The sequence below is a fragment of the Schistocerca americana genome, chromosome 4 (assembly GCF_021461395.2).
Source record: "Schistocerca americana isolate TAMUIC-IGC-003095 chromosome 4, iqSchAmer2.1, whole genome shotgun sequence".
Classification (NCBI taxonomy): domain Eukaryota; kingdom Metazoa; phylum Arthropoda; class Insecta; order Orthoptera; family Acrididae; genus Schistocerca; species Schistocerca americana.
Window position 1 is genome coordinate 496,941,449 of NC_060122.1, and position 26,205 is coordinate 496,967,653.

The window sequence follows — 26,205 nt, forward strand, 5'->3', positions numbered from 1 at the left end:
TTAAAATATCACATGAGGACATGGGCAATATTTTCTTGGAAGTAGTGAAGGATGCAGTATTAGGCACTGGATGATGTGAAAAGTTTGGCACAAGTACAGAGTAGACTATGAAATGAGAGCAACATTAAATGTAATAATTCAAGGTACTGTGTAAACTTAATGGTGAGTATGTGGAGCCTGCGAAGTATGCTATACTTGTGCAAGAACACTGCTGAGTGACATGTGCTCGTCATGGGTACTCAGAAGCAATGAAAGGAGTGTAAAGAAGATTGCATAGTGTATTACTTGACTATATGAGTGCCGGATCTCTCATGTCTTGTACCTCCTCAACTTTCACTGCAAGACTATTGGGTCATCATAGTCTCCCAGGAGAGTAATGGCATTGAATACAAATCACTGTACTTGTGCCTGCTTTATGTGATAGTGTCATATCAGACAATAAGTCTCAACAAGCCGAACAATGGTATTGGTCATCTACTGCATCCAATAACTGTAACAACCTTGTAGCACAAATGGATTGCAGTATGGGGACAAATAGCTAAAACAGACAGTGACACTTCGGCGTCACACACCAATAACCAACAGAAAAAGAATAAATAAAGACTAGGTCATTAACAGGAAACTACCTTTAAGATTTGCAATATTACGTGTAATTAAGATTTTCTTATTTACGAGAGATTTATAAACTTTGTGTTTATGTTTGTACCGTCCACTTCACTCAAGGCCAAAATTAAAGTAACAACACTTGTATCTCAATCCTCATAGAATGTAAATGTGCTGCAGAAATCAATAAAGATTTGAACCTAAACACAGTGCAACACCAAACAAAATGCAAATAATGATATCAAATTAACTTAACACCTATAAACCTATGCTAGATACTTGCCTCACACAGTGTGGAAAGCAAACTGATACTAGACTACTGGCTGCTGTAACCATTCATTAACAAATTCCTGTTTCCAGTAGCCACTGGGGACAAATGTAATAGAACAAATATGTAGGGAGCACGTAAAGATAACAAATTTTTCATGTATACTCATCTAACTGTATTATTTATTTTTCCTTTGTCAGTGGTATAGATAACGGTACATATGAATGTGCGCCTCTAAATTCTGACGAGGCTCTCTTTGGGGAAAATGTGAAAAACCTTCAGAGATCTGCAGTCTGCCTGACTTTAAACTTTATTTATTAATTATATCTACTGAGCCACTAAAACACGCTGGAGAAAAAGGCATAAAGGCAGCTGCCAATGCATCATCAATCATGGTGTAAAAATATAAATCACTTCTATAAATGACCTGCTCTGTACAGAGATTATAGGAATTTATTACTTTAATGAACAGTTTTAATGAAAATGTATTTTTCTTCTTCTCTTTATGTGTAGTGCAATTTCATGACTGAAACAGCAATAATGCAACCCACATACCGACAAAAATTCAAATTTCTTTCAATCAAAAACCCAATACAATAAAAATTATTATTTTCTTTTCAAAAATTACACACCAATGCCTCTTATTATCTTTGCATTATCTGCTAATTTAAGGTAGAGATAACAGTCAGGGAAACCCATGCACTGGTGACAGTAATTTATATTGATGATCCATCTCATTCCTTTCCATCATTAGCTGACAAAATTTCAGTATATATTGATATCAGTGTCTGTTAAATTTAAAGTTAGTGCTGTTCTTATTGCCCTGTAGTCATATAACTATAAGTCTGTGTTCACTTTCTATTTCATTTCATGATCTCTACTATGTCTAATTGTAGCATTTCTCTCTCTTTTTCAATTATCATGTTCCTGTCCAACAGTCATAAATTTTTATTATTTAAATTTTACAAAAAAGACCACTTTTTCATCGCTCACCTTTCGCTGATGCGGTAACAAGCAAGTGGTTCATGCCAGAATAGTCCAACCTATTATCAACAAAATCAACCAATCGACTCACGCTCTAGGTCATCTGACTTGTGAGATGAAGTGCTCTCAGAGTCACGACCACAGAGATCAGACATCTCTTCTGGTTTCCTCCAAGATTCATCTGAGGCTAATGAAGTTACAAACCTCCCGCCCCCCTTCCACTACACCCGGCAATCCCCCCTACAAGAAAATAAACTGATATGATTTCTTTTTTCTGAACATGAATACATCATTCTCAAGACCACATCACTTATAAATCCTAACTACATCCCTGACCTGAACACCGAGCGAGTGTTCAAGGAAGAGCAGGCACATTACATATTATACAACACAGTCCAGACATGTGGGTGACTTATGTTCCAAACTCTAGCAATGAAATGTTACATTAAACGAGTCTGGGAACCTCGTTACAACACAACCATGTTGGAAATTTGTGGTGGTTATGCTTACCGTGCAATACAAAACACATCTAACAGTGGGGCCTATGGATAACATTTTACACATACATCAATTTCCAAAATGTTTTGGGGAAAAAAAACAATAATAAATATCTAATCTGAAATCATTAACATATTCCAATGTGATACCTTAGAATTAAATCATATTTCTATTATGCCCATACCTTGACCTCTTCTGTTTGGCGAAACTTCTCATGAGTTACATTTTCAACCTCCACCATAAGTATGGGTTTTGCCTGCTGCTTTTCATCCTCTGCAGCTTGAGCACGTGTATCTGCAGTTCCTGTTGGTGGTGGTGATGGTTGTTGTTGCTGTGATGATGGGGGTGATGATTCAGTAGCAACTATCTGTCCTTCCTCAACATTATTATTCTTCTTCTTACGGCGTTTGCGACGCCGGCGATCTACATCTGTCTCATCTAAAATTAAACTGCACTGTCAGACTGAAATATCATTTAGGCTAAAAAATTACAGTTAATTCTATTGCCACCTTATCCACTAAAATATTTAGATACATTATCTTTTAAGTTGTATTCCCCTACCGTTCCCCCTCATGTGTATGTAATTATTTGCCAATGTGACTTTCTGGAGCTGAAGTAAGTGGACTCTGAAGATCATATTTTAGCTCAAAAACTGACGATACTCTGCAATGCAGTAACTGCAACATTGTATGGACAATAAACAACACCCCCACCCCCCCAAAAAAAAGAGGGGGGAGAGGGAGAGAGGGAAGGAGAGAGAAGGAGAGAGAGAGAGAGAGAGAGAGAGAGAGAGAGAGTGTGTGTGTGTGTGTGTGTGTGTGTGTGTGTGTGGGCGGGGGCACGCGCACAAAACAGAACGCACAGACTCCTGGATCTTTCACAACTTTCCCCAATACATTGAAATGAAGAGATGAAAAAGGAAAAATATGAAAGAAAGGGAAAGAGGCTTCTGCATCCTTTCTTTTTACATTAACTTTCTACTGCTGCCCCTAATTTTTGTTTTGTATATGCTCCTACCTTTAGTTTGTCCTTTCCTTATCTCACTGACTGTTATCACAGTCTTTTTATCTTTTTTTATTTTTCGTGATTTCAAAACAAATTTTCTGAGTTTTCCACACTGAATGTCATTTGGTGGATTCCACATGTACTCCTCAAGCTATCGTATTATGCATGGAGGAGGGCACCTCGTACCATTACTACACTTTGATTAAAATTGCTTTGTGGTTGACATATTGCAGTGGCAGGATGTACTGTTGCAACCAGCTCGCTTCACAAGGCACTGAAAACAGACAACACAGTGAGCACGACACTCAAGAATGAATTACAATTGGATGGTGGTTGCCCCTATTGCTCGACTCACTGAAACGTCACACGCAAAATAATTTTAATTGGAGTATGATCACACTCTTTTCTGTTACATTCGCAAATGTAGCAAGAGAAAGCTGACTAGCTGCCGTCTTATAAACCCTGAATTCTCTTATCTTAGCTTTGTGGTCCTTATGTGAGATGTATATTGGTGACAACAGATTAAGTCTGTAAACTGTCACAACTGCAAATTCTCTAAACTTTGCCAATAGTGTTCCACAAATGAATGTCTTCCTTCTTCCAGAGATTCCCATATGATTTCACAGAGCATTTCTGTAATACTCCTGTACTGATCGAACTCATCAGCAACCAATCTAGCAGCAAGACTCTGAACTGATTTTAACTTTTTACTTTAAATTCCCCAACTATGTACCCATTTTGTAGGGGCTCTTGACAGTGCTTCTTGCATGGTATCTCATGTTCTGCATCAACATGTTGTCCTTATGACAGTTGGTTGATTTCCTTTTATGTGATATCTTCAGCAGTAGTGACAATTCATGAGCTTATTCTCTCTGATTACTTTGCAGTGTAAGTGCAATCTTCAATTAACAAACCAAGTCTCTTCTGATTCGCTCCTGTAACGAGGTATCTGACAGGAGGAATTATAACAACAAAGGTTTTCTTTTTAACAGTAAGTAATCAGAGAAAATGGGTCAATGAACTGTCACTATTAATGAAGATTTCACATTAAAGCAAGCAAACCAGCATTTATATAGATAACAGTCCAAAAGGACCAGGACAACACTGAACACTGCCAAAACTGTGCGGTTGTGCAGAATGCAAAATAAATGGAAAATTTAATTCAAATAATAACTGGTGTAGCAGACTGTTCTCATTTAGAAAATTTGTTTCTATAGTGACCCACACAACTCCAGTCATATTGAATGTTTACAGTTATGTGCATGAAACAAGAAGAAAGTGTAAAACAGTCCTGCGTGGTGTGTGTGTATATCTCTCCAGATACATACACAAACCACTGCAGCATTTTTTTTTACACCTTCTCTTGTTTCATGCAGATATCTGTAAATGTCCAGTGTGAAGAGAGTGTTATTCAGCTACTTCTGTCTCTCCCTTGTGAAACAGAGTGTACAATGAGCATTTAGTATTGATCTGAATGTTAGTGCACATGCAGGGAGTGCTTTCTAGTTACTGAAATAATTACAATGACATAAAGGAAACACAAAAATGTTCTTCAAAGAAGCAATAATGAAGGTTTTCTGTGTGCACCGAGTTCTTTATAGATAGCCTGAAGCAGAAACTGTTTTCCTGTATGGCACAAGCTACAGTATAACCAGTTGGCAGGATAAATATGTGTGTGTGTCTACTGAGTACATCACCATGCCTTCCTCCTTTTTCATAAACATCAGTCCATTTCTGACTATTACTTCACAACTATGCAAAACACTAAGTTGAAAGTCCACAGTACAAACAAGTTTTGTGATAGCAGGCAGGTTGACATACTTCACATAAATCTGCAAAAGATCAGAAAAATTGCTACAATGAGTGTAAAAATGGTTTTTCTGTGTCACTGCAATATCAGGCGTGAGGGCTGAGAACCATGATAAGGTTAATTGCCCTTCTTTTGTTAATAGTCTTGGAACAAAATTTTAAAAAAGTGTTCATGCCTATACAAGCAGCCACAAGTTTCTCCAGTTTCATAAAGTTTTAATGATTCTACCTTTAACACTGTGCTGTACGTATTCGTCCATTGTACAACCAATCAACCAAATATTTCAACAACAGGAAGCTAATCCAAAGATGCTAATTTTACAGGTGAAATGGAGTACTAAATTGTGACACCGTAAAGTGAGGAAAAAAACTATGTTATATGGTTAAAAAAAAACTATTCTTGTAGTGTACTTGTTAATTACACCCTTTGTACTTCTAGCATATGACAATCAACCAAATATTTCAACAACAGGAAGCTAATCCAAAGATGCTAATTTTACAGGTGAAATGGAGTACTAAATTGTGACAGTTCCTGGAACACCGTAAAGTGAGGAAAAAAACTATGTTATATGGTTAAAAAAAAACTATTCTTGTAGTGTACTTGTTAATTACACCCTTTGTACTTCTAGCATATGACAAAATCAAAGATGTCTGCCTACAAGCTGGGACAGCTACTACTAAAAGTCTATCCACACGACTTTATCATAAAACAATGGTATGCCTATATATGGCACCTTCACCAAAATGTGAAACTGACAACAGTTAGATTTCTGGTATAAATCTAAGAATACATCAAAAGGATAGGCTCATGCGAATGAAGTGGTGTTTTTGTTGCAATGGACGAAAAGCTCAAATTCACTAAAAAATACTACATTTTTTTGGGCAATATTAGACTCAAAACTGAACATAAACTTACAACTGCATCTCTTTATTGATCACTAGACTCACTCCCATATGTAAATAAAAAGTTAACAGAAAATCTCAGCTCGCTAGCACATACAATGAAACTGTTATGAGTGATCATGAGATGGTTATAGCAACAATGATTACCAAAGTATGAAGAGTATCTACAATAAGTTGTAAGATTTACATGAATTACATAAAGAAGCAGTAGTATTTGATCTGAATACAGGAACTTGAGATAGCAAATACTGCGCAATAGATGTAAAACAAAACATAAGAGTAAAGATGTACAGACGCTAAATGAAATTTGTTTGGAAGTGTAAAGCATGAAACTTTTAATAACTACTGCAGCAGAACTTTATCATGAGACCTAACACAAAATGCAAAGAAATTCTAATCTTACATAAAGGCAATCACTGCCATCAAAGTTGGCACAGACACTAAAGTATGGCACAGGAACTGAATCTGAGGGTATCAAATTAAAAGCATCAATATTGAATCCTTTTTTTTGCATCAATGCAAAGATGTATTATTTAGTATTAGCATCAGTGGTATTGGGAAATTACTAAAATTGATAAAGTTACAGGGCTCAATGGAATGCCTAAAGAACTTGCTACTGAAGTAGACCATCATTTAACCATAACGTATTGCAGATCCCTCTCAAAGGAAACACTGTGACCAATAGGTGGGAGAACGCAATGGTCACTCCTGTCTACAAGAATGGTAGCAGAAGGGATCCCAAAACTAATATCTAAATCACTGACATCCATCTGTTGTAAAATCTTAGATCATCATCTGAACTCAAACATAGTGAGTTATTATGAATATAATAATTTCCTCCTTGCCATCCAGTAGGGATAGTGGAAGCAACAGTCATGTGAATTTTTTTTTTCCTCTCATGACAGATAGATGCTCAGTTAGCATGTCATACAGTCTTTGACCAAAACTTGGCCTCTTCCAGTCCCTTTTCTGTTGCTTGATGGAGGTCTTCTTCAATACCGGAGCTGCGCACAGGTGACACTGAAGCATGTGCTGGATGGTCTGGACTTCTCCACAATCACATTTAATATTGTTTTCGGTTATGTACACCCATCCGGCCAGATAAAATCTTGATCTACCCACTCCTGATCTCAGCCTATTCAAAGATTTCCAGGTCATCCATTTCACGTCATGTCTTGGAGGCAGAGATTCAGAAACTTCGTTTCAGCCAAAGGGAAGGGAAGTCTTATCCCTCCAAAGCTGCACCCTGCTGTTTTCAGCAGTGGTAGTAAGTACCTTTGATGTTCCAAGGAAACTCTTCATTGACTTCAATCCCTGCGAATGCAGTTTATGCCCATACAGAGGATGGGTTTTTTCTTGTTCCATTTTCTTTCATTCTTTATTCACCACAATTTCTCTTTGAATGGGAGATGGTGCTATTCCTGCAAGGTGGTAAATCCATTCATCAGGAATAGATTTCAAACCACCTGCTATAATTCTGCAGGCATCATTAAGACCTACCTATGTCTACCTGTTTGCAACGTGATGAATTATACCAAACAGAACAAGCATACTCTGCTGCAGAATACGGTAATGCAAGTGCAGAGGTTCAAATGGTTTCAGGTTCAGCCCCACTGTGATCTGGCCAATTTTATTAACAGATTGTTCCTGGCGAAAACCTTCAACTTGTAATTCATGCAGTGTCTCTTGAAAGCAAGAGATCTGTCCACTGTCATTCCTAGGTATTTTGGATTGTAGCAATGTTGTAACTCAACTCCTGACCATACTATCATCAACCTATTTCTCAAATGCAGAGGAGACACTTGAGTCTTCGAGGGGTTTGGTTTAAGCTGATTTGTGCCATAGTATCTTGATAGGTTTTCAAGGGCACTCTTGACGGTGTTCTCCATTGAGTCAAAATCTGAGCTCTGAGTGGCAAGAGCAAGGTCATCAGCATCCCTGAAACTCCTGGTGTTGGGGGCAATAGGTCCGTTGTTTGTATACATGTCGAATACGACTGAAGCCAATACACTTCCTTGGGGGAAGACTGTTTTTCTGTATTCTTCATTGGCTGTGTTGCCCTTGAATGTCACTCAATTGCTATGATGAACCTAGTTAGGCTAAAATCCTTGGTCATTTGTATACCTGGAGTAGTAGTAGCCAGTGGTTGACAGTGTCGTAGGCTGTTAATAAGTCAACAAATGCCACCACTGTCACCTTATGAGCTTAAAACCTATCTTCTATGAACTGCATAAGATTCAGCAGCTGTCCAGTGCAACTTTTACCAGGACAACATCTAGCTTGTTGAGGTATTAGCAGAGGGCCAACTACAAGAGCCTATTTAAGATCATTCTTCCAGAAGTTTGTATACATGACAGAGTAATGAAACTGGTCTAGAAATAAACTCACAATTTCCTCACATGACATCCTGAAATCCAAGGATCAAGGCATTCATTCAAGCAAATGCAGTATTTCTTGACTACTGAAAAACATCTGACTTTGTATCACACCAACACTTACTAACAAAAGTATGGCCATACAGAGTATCAAAGGATATTTGTGAAAATGAAATTTATGAATTGACTGAGCATTTCTTTGTAGGGATGATGCAGCCTGTTATTTTGGATGGAGACTCATTGAAAAATGTAGAAGTAACTTCAGGAGAGTGTGTCGGGTTCCTTACTGTTCATATTGTAAATTAGTGACCTGACACACAACGGTAATAGAAACTACAAGCTTTCTGGAAATGACACAGTTATCTAAAAGCCAGTTACTAACCGAAAACAGTTACATAATAATCAGTCAGATCTTGATAAGATTTCAGAGTGATACAAAATGGGAACTAGCTTTAAATGTTCAAAAATATTAAATGTGCACATCACAAAGAAAAGTATTATCCTGTGACTACAATATCAGTGACTCACAACTGGAATCAATTTGGTATCCCGGCCAATGATTTCAAAATCCCGCCAAAGGACTTGGAATTTGACTGTGGGCGCTAGACAGCATTGTTTCATCTCCTAGCATTCATCTCGTTGATGTGGTGCTGGCTGGAGAGCCACGCACCTCTTTTCAGCCACTCAGTGTTCATGGACATACTATATAACCAGCGACAACATGGCTCTGCCTTCAATTGTGTACTTGATGCACTCTCACTCATATCATTCTCACTGCACACCATCGGTTTGGTCTCAGATTTTGCTACGTCTCAGGTTTTTGCTCTTTGATTACTCATTTGACCTTTTGTTATTCTGCTGTGCAGTCTCCACAGCCCATTTTCCTCTTGTTTTTGCCCACCCACATTTCCGCCTTTCAATAATCCCAAAGAGGATTGGGGCACTTAATTTACAGTGGCTGAAACAGCAATTCACTACTTTTCAGGTCCCTGATGACTCTCTCCAACAGTTGCTCTTCCTTTCTTGAGCTTCCCCAGAGGCAAGAGTTGTCTACCCTCTCAATCCAATCGCACTCACAGTCTACGAAATGTGCAATGACTCGAACTTCATAAATATCATCAGTCAGAAGAATCGCTCCCAGGTTGCTGGTTTACAAGGACTGAGTCACTACTGCGATTTCACTTGTGCGAGCCCAGCTTCCAAAACCTCATATACCAACTTTAATTCGGGAAGTCGTGGTCCAACTGGCTCCTGATTTTGTAGTATGCATGGCAGTCCTCAAGCTGGACAATCCTTCCTTGAACAATATTTTTAAAATTGCACAGGCAGCGAATGAGCAGCTCATGAGGCCCTTGGGTGGGTGGGTGGATGGGTGGGGAATTATTTGTTAATCACTTACTAGACGGCGGCACTGTGACCATCAGTTTCTGATATATTGATCACCTCTGAAGAATAGCCAGTCACACTCCGGGCGGCATGGACTGCAGGGGTCTTCCGTCATGTCCATACTACTTCACATCACACATACAAGTGGAATCTGTGTAACTGGTCGCACTGAACCTGTTGAGGGAAAGATCGGCATCTCCAAAATATTTATCATAAGCTGTCAGGGCAAGGGGACGCCATTCCCCACATGCATCATGTGACACTGCATGAACTTCAGGCACTTGTTCCCCAGTGCTCTCATTACTGACCAGAACCCACTATTCTGGCTGCCCTCACGTCTTCCAGACTGGGCTGCAAAACAGCTCTAGTTTTGGGCACTCTTCCTCAGCTCCTACAGTTATACCATTAAATACAAGCACAAAGCATAAAACGCTAATGCAGATGCTCTATCTCGCGTACCTGTGTGTCCAGTAGGAAATCTCATGTTTCCATGCAGATGTGGAATAGCAACACACCTCACATGAATTTCCCATTATGACTGCTTACACTGCAGCATACACGCACCTTGATTGTTTCTTATAGCACATCATGCACTATGAACTCCATAGGTGGCCCATATATTTTTTGAAGAATGCCAAGCTGGAGTTCCAGGCATGGGCACACCTCTCCTACCATCTGTCGGTCATCACTGATGTTCTCCTGCTTGACACTGAGTCAGATATAGTGTCATCATCCTGACTGCCCTGTTTACTGTATGAATTGTCAATCAATCACAATAACAGTTGACACTCCAAGGGGTTTGGATTGCTGTCCAACCAACTCCACCTATGCCTTCCACCTGCATCACCTTTGGTGGCTCTAATGGACCTGGAATGCCCACCTTTGCCAATTCCACAACTGCATGTGTATAAATTGCACTCCTGGGCTCCAGATGGAGGCACAGAGCCTCCGCAACCTTGGCCACTGTTGCCTAAACTGCCACAACCCAGTACTTTGCCAGATACTTCTGGTACCTCACACCAGCCGGAAGAACTTAAGTGGCAGGACACCAATCATGCCACCAGCCCACCTTCTGAAGCATCATTCAGAATGCTTCTGGCCCTATGCATCTGTTTCAAGTTTCCCAGCTGGTGACCTCGAAAGCCTGCTGGAGGGAATGGAACTCTATTGAGGCCACCAGCGGCCATGCCTCTCTTGCCCACCACTCAGTGCTCGTGGACGTAATACAAAGCTATCGGCACTGCAACTCTTGTCTCCACTCATGTATCCGCTGCACTCTCATATTGTTTTCCTTGCACGTCATTGGTTTGGTCTCAGTTTTCACTACATCTTAGGTTTTTGCTCCTGGACTACTCACCTGGACTTTGTTATTCTGCCATGACATCTCTGTTGTCCAGTTTCATCTCGTTGTTGTCCTCCCTGTGCACACTCGCCAAACTAGTGCTGTCGACCCTGGCCAGTCAGTCCAGCCTCGGAAGGTTCTGTGGTCATCCCTGACTTTCTGTGGAGTCTCTATCACAATAGTCAACTCATACAAATGCCTAGATGTAACAACGAATAAGGATATGGAATGGAATGATCCCACCTCAGTTGCAGGTACAGTAGATGGCAGACTTCAGCACATTGGTAGGATACTGGGAAAATGTAATCAGTCTACAAAGGAGAATGCTTACAACATATTTATGCAACCCACCTTAGAATATTGTTTAAGTCTATGTGAGAACCATACAAAATATGTGAAACATGAGATCTGAACATGTACGAAGTAGCGTAGCACAGATTGTTGCCAGAATGTATCACTCACAGGAGAGTGCCACAGAAATGCTGAAGAAACTGAACTGGTAGACACTAGTAGATAAATATCAACTACAGCAAGGAACCCTGCTTCCTAATTTTCAAGAACCAGCATAAAATATGGAACCAAGGAATATACTAAAACGCCTTCGTATCACTTCTGTAGGGACCTTGAACACATGGGTAGATTAATTACAGTTAACAAAGAGGCATCTAAGCAAATATTCTTTCCAATCTCCATTAGTGAATAAAGTGGGAAGAAACCTAGATACACTGCAGAATGGGATTACCATCTGTTTACGTAGTAGAATGGGATTACCATCTGTCATGCAATTTACAGTAGTTTACAGACTACAGATGTATGTGTAGGTGGTTGATTAAGGAGAAAAAGAATAAATTATTACAAAGTTACGGTTAAAACATAAATCCTGTGTACCAACTAGATAACTTAATCATATACATAGAGGAAATTGGGTCTCCTTTCCCCTCTCACTTATCTCCATATTTTGTGAATACACACGTTGTAGAACATTATGAAAATGATAAATACATGATGTGAGATGGGAGGTGGAAAGGTGTGAGGAGAAGTAGAAGTAGAAGGGAGAAAGGAAGGGAGAAAGGAAGGGAGAAGACAGGAAGAGGCAGAAGGTGAGAAAGGAAGGGAGCAGAGAGGAAAAGGCAGAAGGTTAGAATAGAAAGGAAGGAAGAGAGAAAGAGGGGGGAGGAGGGTTGAAGGTAGGAGGAGGGAGGGAGGGAGGGGGAGAGAGAAGGTGGCAGGGGGGAGTGAGAGAGAGTGTGGAAGGGGGGGGGGGAGAGAGAGAGAGAGAGAGAGAGAGAGAGAGTGGCAGGGGGGGAGAGAGAGAGGGTGGCAGGGGGGGAGAGAGAGAGGGTGGCAGGGGGGAGAGAGAGAGAGAGAGGGTGGCAGGGGGGAGAGAGAGAGAGACTGTGGCAGGGGGAGGGGGTGGCAGGGGGAGAGGGAGAGGGAGAGAGAGGGGGGAGAGGGAGAGAGAGGGGGGAGAGGGGGGAGAGGGAGAGGGAGAGAGAGGGGGGAGAGGGAGAGGGAGAGAGAGGGGGGGGGAGAGAGAGAGAGAGAGAGAGAGAGAGAGAGAGAGAGAGGGGGGGGGGGTGGCAGGGGGGAGAGAGGGGGGAGGGGGGAGGGGGGAGGGAGAGCAAATTTTAGATGTGATATTGAAATGATCGATTGTATTTGTAGGCCAGTAGGCTTAAAATCCAAATCAGAAATAAATGCTATGAAAGGTCTTATTGTGTTAATGGCTTCATTTGTGCCTCATTATGACTATCCTAGGTCCCTCCCCCATCACAGTGGTGCTTCATGGATTTACAGTTGTATCTCATAAAGGCCTGACAATATTGAAATCGAGATCCTATTAAAATTTGCAGGGCACCAAATTCTGCATTCAATGATACGCCGCACATATTTTTTGGACCAGCCATTCAAATGCTCATCAAACTTTACATACATATGAAACATTTTCATTTTAACTATTACTTTCTGGTATATCATCTAAACTAACCCATTTATCAATAAAATGGTCTACCCAAAAGTTATAGAGGAATAAATTATGCATTCGATAAGACCAAAAAAATTTTTTGGACCACCTATTTCTATAGAACTCCACCTTAAAGTTGGGTCAACTCACACTGACTGTGTAGATTGTGGAGAAGAATAGGGACTATTTTCGTTGCAGTTTACAGTTATGAGCCAGCACTCATCCCCTCTCTCTATTAGATGAAGTTGCAATGAGGAAGACTCCCAAGTCAGTCTTCTATGACTTGTTCACAGCACTGAATGAGGTAAATCTGGAAGGAGCAGCTTCTGTCATCTATGGTGGACTTCTTCTCCACTGTGCTGTGTGAAAAAATGGTGAAACATTCCAAACAATCCCAACAAAACACCCTGACTACCCAAAAAGTTACTACTACCGAAGTGCAACAAGTGTGGTGTTTCAAGCCTTAAATACACTGAGTGCCTCCGCCAAGGCAAAAGACACACTACTCCTGAGGTCATCTTTAGCAAGTTAATGGTTGTGATCAGGACTCAGGAGCAATTATTTTCCAATGACAGAAATAAAGCGCGTCTCATTAACCATCAGCAAACACACATTTCTCAAAACCTGAAACAGGAGTGACCCCATCAAAATTATTTGTCTCAACAGCTTCAAACTGGCAGACAACATCAGAAGACCATACATATTTCTCCACGCCAAAAGTGGATTTGACCCAACTTCAGCGCTCTTCAAGCAGGGTAAGAAGAAGGTGGTCAAGCTGTTGGTCAACAATAAATATCCTTTAGAAGAAATCAAAACTTTCTTCAAGCAGGGCACTCAAGCTAAAGCTATTGCTGAAGCTGATGTGCAATTTTTAGCAACTCTCTCTGGAGGCAGGGTAGGAGATACAGTAGATAAATTGTGATTCGAACTAGTTGCCAAAGCCCTTGTGAAATACGAATTCAACCTATTCAACCTGGCATCCCTAACACCAACATCTGAAGCAGCCCTGCCAACATTGACAACTTACCTACAAGTACAAATGTGGTTAGGACACCACATGGATCTGCTCCTCTGGGGATGTGAGACTTCAAAGTTTGGTCTTGACTCTGTTCATACCCCTACAATTTTCTGCAAATGCAACAAGGGATGTGCTGGTGGTCGTAGGTGTTGACAGACTGGGATAAGTGTGCACTGATTTGTGCCAACCGTAATGGGAACTCCTGCACTAATTCCCTCCAACCAGATGAAACTGATGAACCAGATGTTGACAAAGATGTAGACGGCATATATGGAGCGACAAAAATCACAGACTTTGAGGAGCTGAGTGATGGGATAACAGACACTGAATCGGAAATTACAAACTTCGAGAAGCCAAACGACCCAACAACAGTGAAACATTGACGTTTGTGAAATTTGTGTGCCAACCTATTTTTTCACCTTTTCATCTTCTTACCTTTAACTATTTAACTACAATTTTTGTTGTTATGAAATATAATCACCACCAATTGATTTCAAGAATTGGGTTTCTTATCTTGCCTCCATCTTCATGTCAGTTAACTGAATCTCATCGTATTCTATATGATACCTTTTTTAATATTTTCTTTTTATCTATTCTATAATTTTAATATTTTATTGTATTACTATATTCACTAAGTTCAAGACAAGTACATTGGAATGCTATAGTACTATGTTAAAAGTGTAAATACCACTTATTGAAGAACTACAATCTAAACAGGCTTCACTGTTGTTGAGAAATAGTCAAATTTTAAAGTGGAGCTGTAGGTAAACAGGTGGTCCAAAAAATTCACTTTTGTCTCATCAAATGCATAATTTATTCTTCTATAACTCTTGTATGGACTGCTTTATTGATAGGTGGGTTGATTTAGATGATACTACCTGAACGCAAAAGTTAAAACTTAAAAAAAATCATGAATATGAAAAGCACTAATATGGGAACGGGTGGCCCAAAAAATACGTGTCTGGTCTCACTAATGTGTGTCTGGTCTCACTAATGTGTGTCTGGTCTCACTCATAGCAGAATTTAATGCTCTACAACTTCTAATAGGACCGTGTTTTCAATATTTTGTGTCTTTTATGAGATATAACCATAACACTGCAAAAATACCCCTTTCGAGGATACATTTTCAACCCCCACGACCTAAGCACAACTCTGCTGGGAGGGGTGGGGGAGGGGAGGGGGGCCGAAGCCTAGAATAGTCGTACTGTATTGGGCCACAAATGAAGGCATTAAAATGATAAAACCTTTTGTAGCAATTATTTCTGATTTGTCTACTTTTTTGGTTTTGCACTAATGGCTGTTAAAGTGGAAGGGGTGCTGTTTGCAGAAAAAGTTTGGATTCCATAACGACTTAACTTGTAGGTCAGGGTCACTAATTTTATTACAGCATGAAACAGAGTGAAAAATATAGAGATGATGATAGGAAAAAATGGGAGGAAGAGAACTGCTTCACCTACTCCATTCTCACGAAACAAGAAAATTAATGGTACTAATTTCAGTCCACATACAGGTGAAGCTAACAACAGAAGAAGTGAACGAGTCAACATAGTACAAGACTGCCAGACTAGCAAAATGAAAAGTCAAATAAGAAGACATTATAGATTGTTGAATATAAAGGCAAGCCATCTCACCCTGTGATTCCACCTCATCAATAAGTGGGCCCAGAAGTCTTATACGACGATGGGCCATCACAACAAGTCTCAATTTGTCACCAAGATCTTGCATCTCATATATTTGTGCAAATGTCCCAATGCGATAGACATCCGAGACATTACTGACAACATCTGATGTGTTTCTGGAACAAAATGCGAAAGAGATGTTAACATTTTACAAATATTCTTAATGCAGTAGATACAATGAAAGAAACATTTGCAGCCACATATAACATTTCTTTCCTGGTATCAGTGTAATAGAACTTTAACAAAAAGCACTCATTATAAACAAAAATTCTACGGTAATACTTTGTTAATATGCTCCTTTATAAGTCACTCCTCCAAAGCCAAAAATAGTCCCTAGGAGGTTATGTGAAGTGCTTCCCATTTACTGTGCTGCTTTCCCACATAAGAAGTTCTGATACTCTCCATCAGCAGTGAGTATCAAATACTACAAAGGAAAGCTTACAAGTTGTGGTGTAGTCATGAAAAAGTTTTCAGTGATCCAAGAAAATATGTAACTGTGTCTCTATTCATGTGCAGTATGTACACTTCAATGGTGCTCTTTACACACCACAGTTTTATTTGTTTGAAAAAGCCAAAATTACTAATGATTTTTACTGTACCATCACAAGTAGCGTGATATATATAACACATTTCTACTCTGGTCTGAAGATAGTCATTACTGACCGAATTAATCACCTGATAACATTATGCCATGCCTGCTCCACCTGTTCATATAGTACTGTAAAGAGTTGTTGGTTGACGAGTCACACGAGTCACTTCATCCCATTGTAATCCACACTGTGTAGACACATGGCAAATGAACCCCCCAGATATGATAAAGTTCAAATTTATTTAAAAATGAAACAGCAATAAAGGTATAATCAAAAGACTGACTATAAGTGTCGGCAAAGACATTAGTTATGAATGCACAGTAAAGCACAGACAAATGACCGTAAAACATAATTTACTTTTTTGTGCATGATTTTGTTTCACTCTCTTGAATGTAGAAGTTTTGTTAAGCCGTACTGCTCGGAGTATGATGGGCTATGAGTGTATTTTATCATGTGTGTTTCTGAGTAAGAGAGGACTTAATAACAGTATTAAGTATTTTTATTCAAATGAATTAGAACCAAGTTAAGAAGAATTCCTCCATATTTTATATCATCTTGAGAGGCACTGGTGTTCCCTGGAGTTGGCTGCCTGCATCTATAATTGAAATGGAGGAAAAGAAGTCCACGATCATATTGTCGTAAAATTAACAGAAGGAGAAGCTTTCAGTAGATGAGAAATATAATTAAATTGTATATACAGTGATGCACATAGAAAAAAGAAACAACGCAAGGTAAAGTGAATGAACAATAGCACAATTTCGTACACGTGGAACATTTCATAATAATGCAGTTGTAGTAATATTCTCTTTTTACTGTAAGTAAAATGACACTTAACAATCAAATTTCCTTTTATTCTTTCCTTTTAATTATATTTTTTATTATTATAATACAACTGGTGACCTAAGTGCCACGACTTCATGACACCGGTTGTAAGTAGTGTTCGCTAACTATATTGTTATAGTAAGAAATTTCTATGACATTGTTATTAGTCATAAAAACTAATTGTCTGTATTTTCTGTTTGCATGAATCACAATGGGGAGCAAGTAAAGCAAAAAGGCAAAAACAGAGGAGAAATTTTGGAAAGAAGTAAGAGCTGGTCCCAGGTTATGCAAAATTTTCCATAGTAAGCTATTTTGTTCGGAGCAGAAAAGGTGGGATTGCTATGCAAGTTGCTTGCACGGTTATGCTTGGTAGTGCATCTTTTGATGTAGATAGAAACCTTTTCCTCATTATTCCCTTATTGAATTTTATAGTGGAAAATTTACAAAAATTTTTCAGTGTTATACGCGTTGTCAGTAAAACAAAGAATTGCAACACAATAGTTTGCATGTCATAGTAGACGTAAAACAGGCTTTGACATTGCGTAAATTACAATTATCAAGTGTAATAATTAGCATATGATATGTTTCCATTTTTTGTGAAATTTTTATTTTTGCACATTCATACAGCATGGCAGAAAAATATATGTCCATTGTTGATAACAACAGCGAAAACGTAATCAGCCAAGATGGCATAGAATTGCGCGATCGAACAACTGAAGTTCAGGTGCCATGAATGCCTACCACAGAAAGTTTAAGAAGGTCAGAGTTGAGTGTCGCAGGTTTGACAAATGATGCTCTGCAGCAGAATAATGACGACACAATGTTTACAATTGAGGAGACAATGTCACGCATCTCCCAGAGCGATATACTGCTCATGAATGAAACATTGGAGAGCGATACAAATACGACTCTTGACAACACGTTACAAACACCATTTGCTCACAACACAAACATTAACTTGGAAAGAACAGCTGACAGCAACCACAATAGTACAACTGTCACACTGCTATGGCAGTTATTTTCTAACATAAATACGAAATTAGATAATATGAACACTAAATAGTGACCAAAATATGGAACAGCTTGAGAGAAGAGCATACATATCTGCAAATGCCACAGCTCAATGGCTGTTGGAAAATGAACTGGTTATAAATCTAAAAAAAGACTAAATAATTGAAATTGAAATGGAGGAAAAGAAGTCCACGATCATATTGTCGTAAAATTAACAGAAAGAGAAGCTTTCAGTAGATGAGAAATATAATTAAATTATATATACAGTGATGGACATAGAAAAAAGAAACAACGCAAGGTAAAGTGAATGAACAATAGCACAATGTATGCGGTGTTTAAAAACAAGGAAAAGGCTGTAGACATGGATTTAGAGGTTGATGGAACAAGGTTGGAAGAAGTAGAATCTGCTAGATTCTTAGGTATTCTTGTGGATAATGAACTGAAATGGAAAAAACATATTAATAATGTCTGTAAGAAACTGAGCTCTGTCATATTCTTAATGATGCAGCTATCACAGTATTCAGACAAGAACCTTCTGTGTACAGCGTATCATGGACTTTTTGAACCATACTTACAGTATGGAGTGACTGTGTGGGGAAACTCAAACAAACAAGAGACAAAACGAGTGTTCACATTACAAAAAAAAGCAATTAGGACCATTTTAAGAAGAAAGACCTCTGAAATGTGCAGAAACTGTTTCAAGAATTTAGGTATCTTAACTTTTTCATAGTTGTATATATATAAAACAATAATATACATCACAAAAGGTAGTGAGAACTGGATTACAAATGCTAGTGTACACACCCACAATAGAAGAAGGAAGAATGAGGTACAGAGCATACCCCACCGACTGGTTTTGCTAGAAAAAGGACCCCAGTAGTCTGGTATCAGACTACTAAGAAGTCTGCCCAAAAACCTGCAAGATAGTGTACTTCACAATGACTTTCCAAAGAAACTTAAAAACTATCTCATTGAAAAAGAGTTTTACAGTGTTGCAGAATACTTATGCCACTAAATTTGTATATGTTGTTATTCATTATCAGTGATGTAAAAATGTAAGTTAAAGGTGTAGAAAAATAAGTGATAATGAATGTTAATACTTGGACATGCCCTATATCACACGTACATTTACTGTACACAATGTAATCTTACAGGATCAAATAAAATTCAATTCAATTCAAACCAATTTCAGTGATATGATACAAGATATGAACACGGTGAAACAGCAACAAAACACTGTTACACAAGATCTAAATACAATGAAACAAAAACAAAAACAAGTATTCAAGGATTTGCAAGACAGTCTCTCAGAAGTTCAATGACTTAGCCAAAAATTTTCGCACTGAAATCAACAAAAAATTGAATGATACGAAAAAACAAGTAAAGCACGAAGTACTTTCTGAAGTTAACAGTAACATTACGGAGTTAAAACAGAAGGTAGATGCCTTTAATGAACATCATGATCTAGTAGAGAAAAGGATAAAGAAAATCACAGACACCAACACAAACATTGAAGCCACATAGAACCAGTTGTGTTCGACAGTAAAAAAATGTAACCACTGTAGTTAACAAACTAAACAAAGACTATGAAGATGTACCTCTAGCTGTGGAAGAGCTTACTTTAAGGGTAGCAACATTAGAAGTTGACTAAACATGTGCTAAGAAAGAGAGAGAGAACACCTGAGGTAGGTACATTAGATAAGAGTAATATCATTGCAGAGCAGTTAGTAACTGATTGTAAGTTACACACAGATGTAGTAGAAAAAGCTATTCAGAAAAAAGAAAATGAAATATGAGGGGCGTTCAGAAAGTAAGCTCCGGTCGGTCGCGAAATGGAAACGACTATGAAAATCCGATAAAGCTTTGCACAGATGTGTTGGGTAGTGTCTCTAGTATAACCCCAGTTAGCATCACGTCGCTCTTCTCATTTCTGAGCTCGCAGTGAGTGCGTAAAGATGTCTAGAAACTAGTGTCTGCCGCCAAGTACGAGGGCCTGGTGAGAAATTTCGCCTGAAGCTATGCAGCTAACATTACATAACTGTCGTGCTGTTTCGTCTTCACGACAATTCTCAGCCGCATTCTGCAGGGGCAATGAAGATGCTCCTGCATCGTTTTCAAATGGAAATGTTAGATTACCCACAATACAGTCCGCAATTGTCTCCCCCTGAGTTTCATCTCTGGTCACATGAACCGCTGTCTTTGAAGACAACATTTTGACACAGACAACGAGGTGTAGGCCAGCGTGGAGAATTGGCGGAAAGCACTGGCGGCTGCCTTCTATGATGAGGCTATTGAAAAGTTGGTACAACGCTATGACAAAAGTCTAAGTCAGAACGGCGACTATGTAGAGAAGTAGCTGAAAGGTGTAGCTAATTGTTACAAGTAAAACATTTCTGATGTTCACTGTGGTTTCAATTTGGCAATCAATCGGAGCTTACTTTCTGAACAGGCCTCGTAGTTAACAAGGTAAACATTAACCTACAAGCTGCGGAAGATAAGATCCACAATCTTTTAGAAGAAAATATTGCCGGATCTCAAAATATGTACATAAATAATACTAAGGCTACAGTGAACAAATCACAACCCATCGGTATTTATCCATAAATTGTCACAAGTTCTACAGCAGGTACCAGTGACAGTTGTAGAATGCAAAACACAAACATTCTTAGCCACCCTGACATGTCCAAGGATTTTTGTCTATGTACACATGCCTCATCTATGGGGCTGGGGCCATGCTTGTTCCAGATGCAAGAAGTAGAAGGTAAAGAAGTACCCAAGGTCATCAGTTTTGCTAGTCAAACATTATCAGAAGCAGAAAGATATTACTCTGTCTCAGAATTGGAAAGTTTAGCTGTAATATGGGCATTTAAAAAGTTTGAATATATTTTGCGGGGTAAGAATACCAAAGTTTACTGTGACTATCAGTCACTGTCATTCCTCTTAACATTTACTATTGCAACGTAGATTACCTAGGTGGTGTCTATATTTACAAGAATTCAATTTCAAGATCATTTATATTAAAGGAAGTCAAAATGTTATTGCAGATGCCTTGTCTAGGTTACCACAAGGTTTAGATGAATGTAGTGAATTGACACAGCAAGGTGCAGAAATCAAAACGTTATTAATGCAAGGTACAACACAACAGTCTGATTACCATAAGTTTTGTAAGTGAATGAAAGTGTGTCATGGCGGCTGCAGTGTAACACGTGTTAAGTTCGGCTCGCGAAATTTAGTTGAATTCGAAGGTGTTCTCGCAGGTGGTGTTGTCTAGTACAAGTGGAAATCGTGAAAACAACAGTGTTCTGTGCAGTAGTGCTATTTTTTTTTTCTGTGCTCCGCCAATATCTTCGAGAAAATGGTAAACAGAAGAGTGAACAGCAGCGCGTCCAGCAGCGGGGAAGCAGCAGGTGCGGCGGGCCCGCTCTCGGCGGAAGGTGCGGCCGCGGCTCCTGGTATAGCGGAGCTGGTCCGCTCTGAGGTAAACGCTGCGCTTCGCAATAAAAACAATCTCGATCTGATAGCAGGCACTATATCAGATACTGTAACGGCAGCAGTATTGGCCAAAATGCGTGAAACTGTTGAGGCCAATACTGCCGAAATTACAGCACTAAAAAAGTCTGTGTCTGAATACAAGAAACAGGCACGAGAGTTGGAAGTCAAACTATCTGCTGCAACTGATGAACTAGAACAGTACCAAAGGCGAAATAGTCTACGACTGTTTGGAGTAGTAGAAAATAAGGAAGAAGACACGGACAACCTGCTTATACAGGTTGCGCGTGAAAAATTAGGCGTTGAAGTGACCAAGGCAGACATTGACAGGAGCCATCGGGTGGGACGAAAATTACCAGGTGCCACCAAACCTCATCCAATAATAATTAAATTTGTCTCGTACTGAAAAAGGGCAGAGATCTTTACCCAGAAGAAGAAGTTAGCAAGGACAGGGCTTACAATAAGGGAAGATCTGACACACGAACGGCTAAAGATTTTAAACAGTGCCATATCCCATTTCGGTCTTCAGAATGTGCGGACTCAGGATGGCAGAGTAATCATTAAGACAGCAGCTGGAAAGAAGACAGTCACAAACATGACAGAACTGAATAGTATTAAGTGAAGCTACTCGAGCCAAAAGTGCAAACTTAACACCATTTGCAATTGTAACAGCCCCAATACTCAGATATAGTCTTGTAATTTTATTAATTTTTTAATTATACCCATATTTGTACCTTCAACTAATTGTTTTTGTAACTGTATTAACTTTTCACTATTTTTTTGTGTCTGTAGCTCTAACCATTACTTAATTTTAGTTACTGCTAATTCTTTTTTCATTTTCTCAGTTTATTCTCTTCCGTTCTGAAATAGTTCTATTGAAATTATTAGTCTCTCCTTTAGTTCATTAATCACCCATCTCTTCGGTTTAAATTGTTCATAACAAAAATCACTATCAGTATCACTTTAGCAAATTTCAATCTAATTGTAGCTTCCTACGATAATCACTACCAGTATCACTTTAGTAAATTTCAATTTAATTCTAGCTTCCTACGATAATCTATTAATTACTAAGCTTACTTCTCTCTGCTGGCAGCATCGGCCTCTTAAATCACTCCCTTCTCCCTTATTTCCACCCTAAGCTGTTTCAAATACGCTAATTACATTTCTCCTCGTACGACAGAGGATACACAGTGACACACAGCCGTCACTATTTTGGTCATATTTCTCCTTGCACAGAATACCACTAATCCATTTTCTATACTCCCGCAACCTCAGGAAATCTTTAGCAGGCGCCTTTCTTTCGGCACTCGCGGTGTCACAAACAGGGCGTGCAAAATCTCTGACACCCCTGTGTTATGTCACTTGGCGGAAGCAGCGGCCAGTGCCCCTCGCGGCAGGTAGTGCCTAACAAAGGGACAAACCAGTCTGCCACCCTACTCCAGGCTGCTCGGCGGAACGCGTCAGAGCTTTTAGCAGCTCACTGCAACATCCAGTCTTTACCTGCGCATTACGAAGAACTTAGCCTCCTCTTCAACCAACTAAACTACCACGTAATCCTCTTATCCGAAACGTGGTTGAAACCACACATATCCTCTGCATCTTTTCGTCTCCCAGGGTACACATTTCTTAGGGCAGACAGATCAAAAAAGCGAGGTGGCGGGGTCGGCGCGTATATACGAACAGGTCTCAAAGCAAAAGTCTTATGTACGTCAAATCCTGCTGAAGAAAAAGAGGCTGAATTCATGTTCATTGAAATAAATATACAAAGTCGGAAATTCTTGACTGGCGTCGTGTACAAGCCACCAAAAATAAGCTCAATGAGTTCCTTCCAGTCGGAATTACATTCACTTCAGTGTCAATACGAACATGTCATCGTAATGGGTGACTTGAACATAGACCTGCTAAGAGACACTCCCTCCGCAATAAACCTAAGAAGACTGTTTAGTTGCAATAGCATGAACATTCTTCCATTACAACCTACACACCATACGGCGCACAGTCATACTCTTATAGACGTAATCGCAACGAAACAGACTGACAAAGTAAGAGATGTTGGTCAAACATCGGCCCCTGGCCTCTCAGCACATGATGTAATATTCCTGGCCTACTCTGTGCAGCCCCCAAGGATCAAATCGCGTTACATAACTTGTAGGAACATGAAACGTATTGACCTTGACGCTCTAACAGCCGATTGCTCAGAAATCTCATGGCATCAAATAATCAGAAAACCCACAATCGACAGCAAAATTAATGAACTTGGTGATAAACTCACTGCCCTCTATGACAAACATGCACCTGTGCGCACAATCCGTGTAAGAAAATCTCCTGCTCCATGGCTGACAGCTGAATTACATCAAATGATGACTAATAGGGATGCTGCCCACAGGCGTTTCAAGGCAGATCCGAAACCCGAGCGTTTCGAAGAATATAGAAAGCTACGGAACAGAGTGAAACAATGCATTCGCAATGCTAAAATCAGGCACGCTCGCTCCCTTGTATGCAGCGATCTGACGCCCACGACTCTATGGAAGAATCTCCGTAGCTTGGGGGTCGGAAAGGCAAAATCGGAAACTACTTTTCATGTGTCAGCAAACGAATTAAATGAATTCTTCTCTGCACCTCTGAATACCAGCACAGCTGATAATTACCGTCCACAAGAATCCCCAAACAGGATAACTAACAACGATACCTTCCATCTAAAACATGTAACAACAAATACGGCAAGAAAAGCAATAATGAGAATCTCTTCTGATGCAATAGGCAACGACAGTATCGGTATAACCATGATTAAGAATGTTGCCGATATCTTAGTACCTGTCTTAACTGACATATTTAATTTTTCCCTCGTGAACGGAATATATCCCACTGCATGGAAAAGAAGCCTAATTCGACCCATGCCTAAGATCGAAAACCCGCAACTGCCTAGTGATTACCGACCAATTAGCATACTGCCTGCTGTTTCCAAAGCACTTGAATATACTGTTCATGACCAAATCACTGAACACTTGCATGAATTCAGCCTATATGACAAATTTCAATCCGGTTTCCGTAAACATCACAGCACAAACACTGCTCTAATTAAAGTAACAGATGACCTGAAATATGCCATCGACAATCGAAAGGCAACAATATTGATGCTACTGGACTTCAGCAAAGCTTTTGACACTGTTAACTTTGACATATTGCTCAGAAAAATGCAACAGCTTAATTTCTCTGATAGTGCAATGAGATGGTTTGAAAGCTACTTAAAAGACAGACAGCAATGTGTTGTCTGCGTAAATGAAAAATCTTCCTGGAAACATGTTTCCTCGGGAGTGCCACAAGGATCAGTCTTAGGACCACTTTTGTTTTCTTTATATGTCAACGATATTTCGTCGGTTCTGTCCTCCTGTAAATATCATTTCTATGCCGACGACCTCCAGCTCTACCTAAGCGTCAGACCTGATGATGTAAACACTGCAATCGCTCAGATGAATGATGATCTGTCTTCAGTAGTGAGATGGGCGAAAAACCTGGGGCTTAAACTAAATGCAAAAAAGACGCAAGTAATCTTAATAGCCCATCAGAAATTAATAAGTTCAGATTTCCGCGAACGGCTACCTCCTATTCTGCTCGACGGTACTCCAATACCATATCAGAAAACAGTGAAGAACTTGGGTGTAGCTTTGGATGAGCATCTCAACTGGGCGGAGAATACAGTCGCAGTGTGCCGAAAGACGTCTGCTTGTCTCTATGCTCTCAAAAAGTTTCGGAACATATCTCCACAGGACTTGAAACGCCAGCTCGTGCAAGCACTCGTTCTACCGAACCTCCACTATTGTGATGTGATTCAACAAGGCATGAGTAGTGAAAACAAAAGACGGCTAGAGCTAACCATGAATGCCTGTGTGCGTTACACCTGCAACATTCGCCGATATGATCATGTTAGTGCTTCATACTCCGAGCTAGGGTGGCTGCGGCCGGACAAATTGCGTGACTACCACACTCTATGTCTACTCCACCGACTCCTCATCGCGCAAGCACCCCAGTACCTTGCTTCAGAGATTAAAAACCTGTCGTGTCATCATAATCGAAACACGAGGTCACTCTTATTTGGTATCCTAACTGTGCCCACTCACAAAACAAAAACTTTTGCAAACTCCTTCTCAGTTGCCGCTGTCCGCCTCTGGAACAAACTGCCCCTTACCTTGCGCAAAATTCGATCTCCTGCTGCTTTTAAGAAGAAGTTGAAGCATTTCCTACTATCATCCTCACAAAGTTCTCCACAAAATTAATGTACAAGGACAATCCCCTCATCTGTCAAATAGCAAAGCTAGCGTCTCCTATCTTGCTCCTGAGATGCCTTCCTCTTCATCTTTCTCTATTAGCCACGCAATCTTCTTTTCCTTTATATTTCCTTAATTATGTTTCATCATGTCTCTATTCTTCTCCTCCCTTCACCATGAGTCTCCCTCATACTC

The 26,205-nt window shown here is 39.7% G+C and overlaps 1 protein-coding gene across 1 annotated transcript in view; it reads right to left on the minus strand.

Moving 5' to 3' along the window:
- LOC124612924 (lon protease homolog, mitochondrial-like) overlaps window positions 1-26,205 on the minus strand; it is a 152,767-nt gene that overhangs the window by 75,233 nt on the left and 51,329 nt on the right. The window contains exons 3-4 of the mRNA XM_047141420.1: window positions 15,786-15,949; window positions 2,538-2,791 (exon numbers count right to left, since the gene is read on the minus strand). Of these exons, the coding sequence (XP_046997376.1) occupies window positions 2,538-2,791; window positions 15,786-15,949 (418 nt within the window). The remainder of the gene's footprint in view (window positions 1-2,537; window positions 2,792-15,785; window positions 15,950-26,205) is intronic.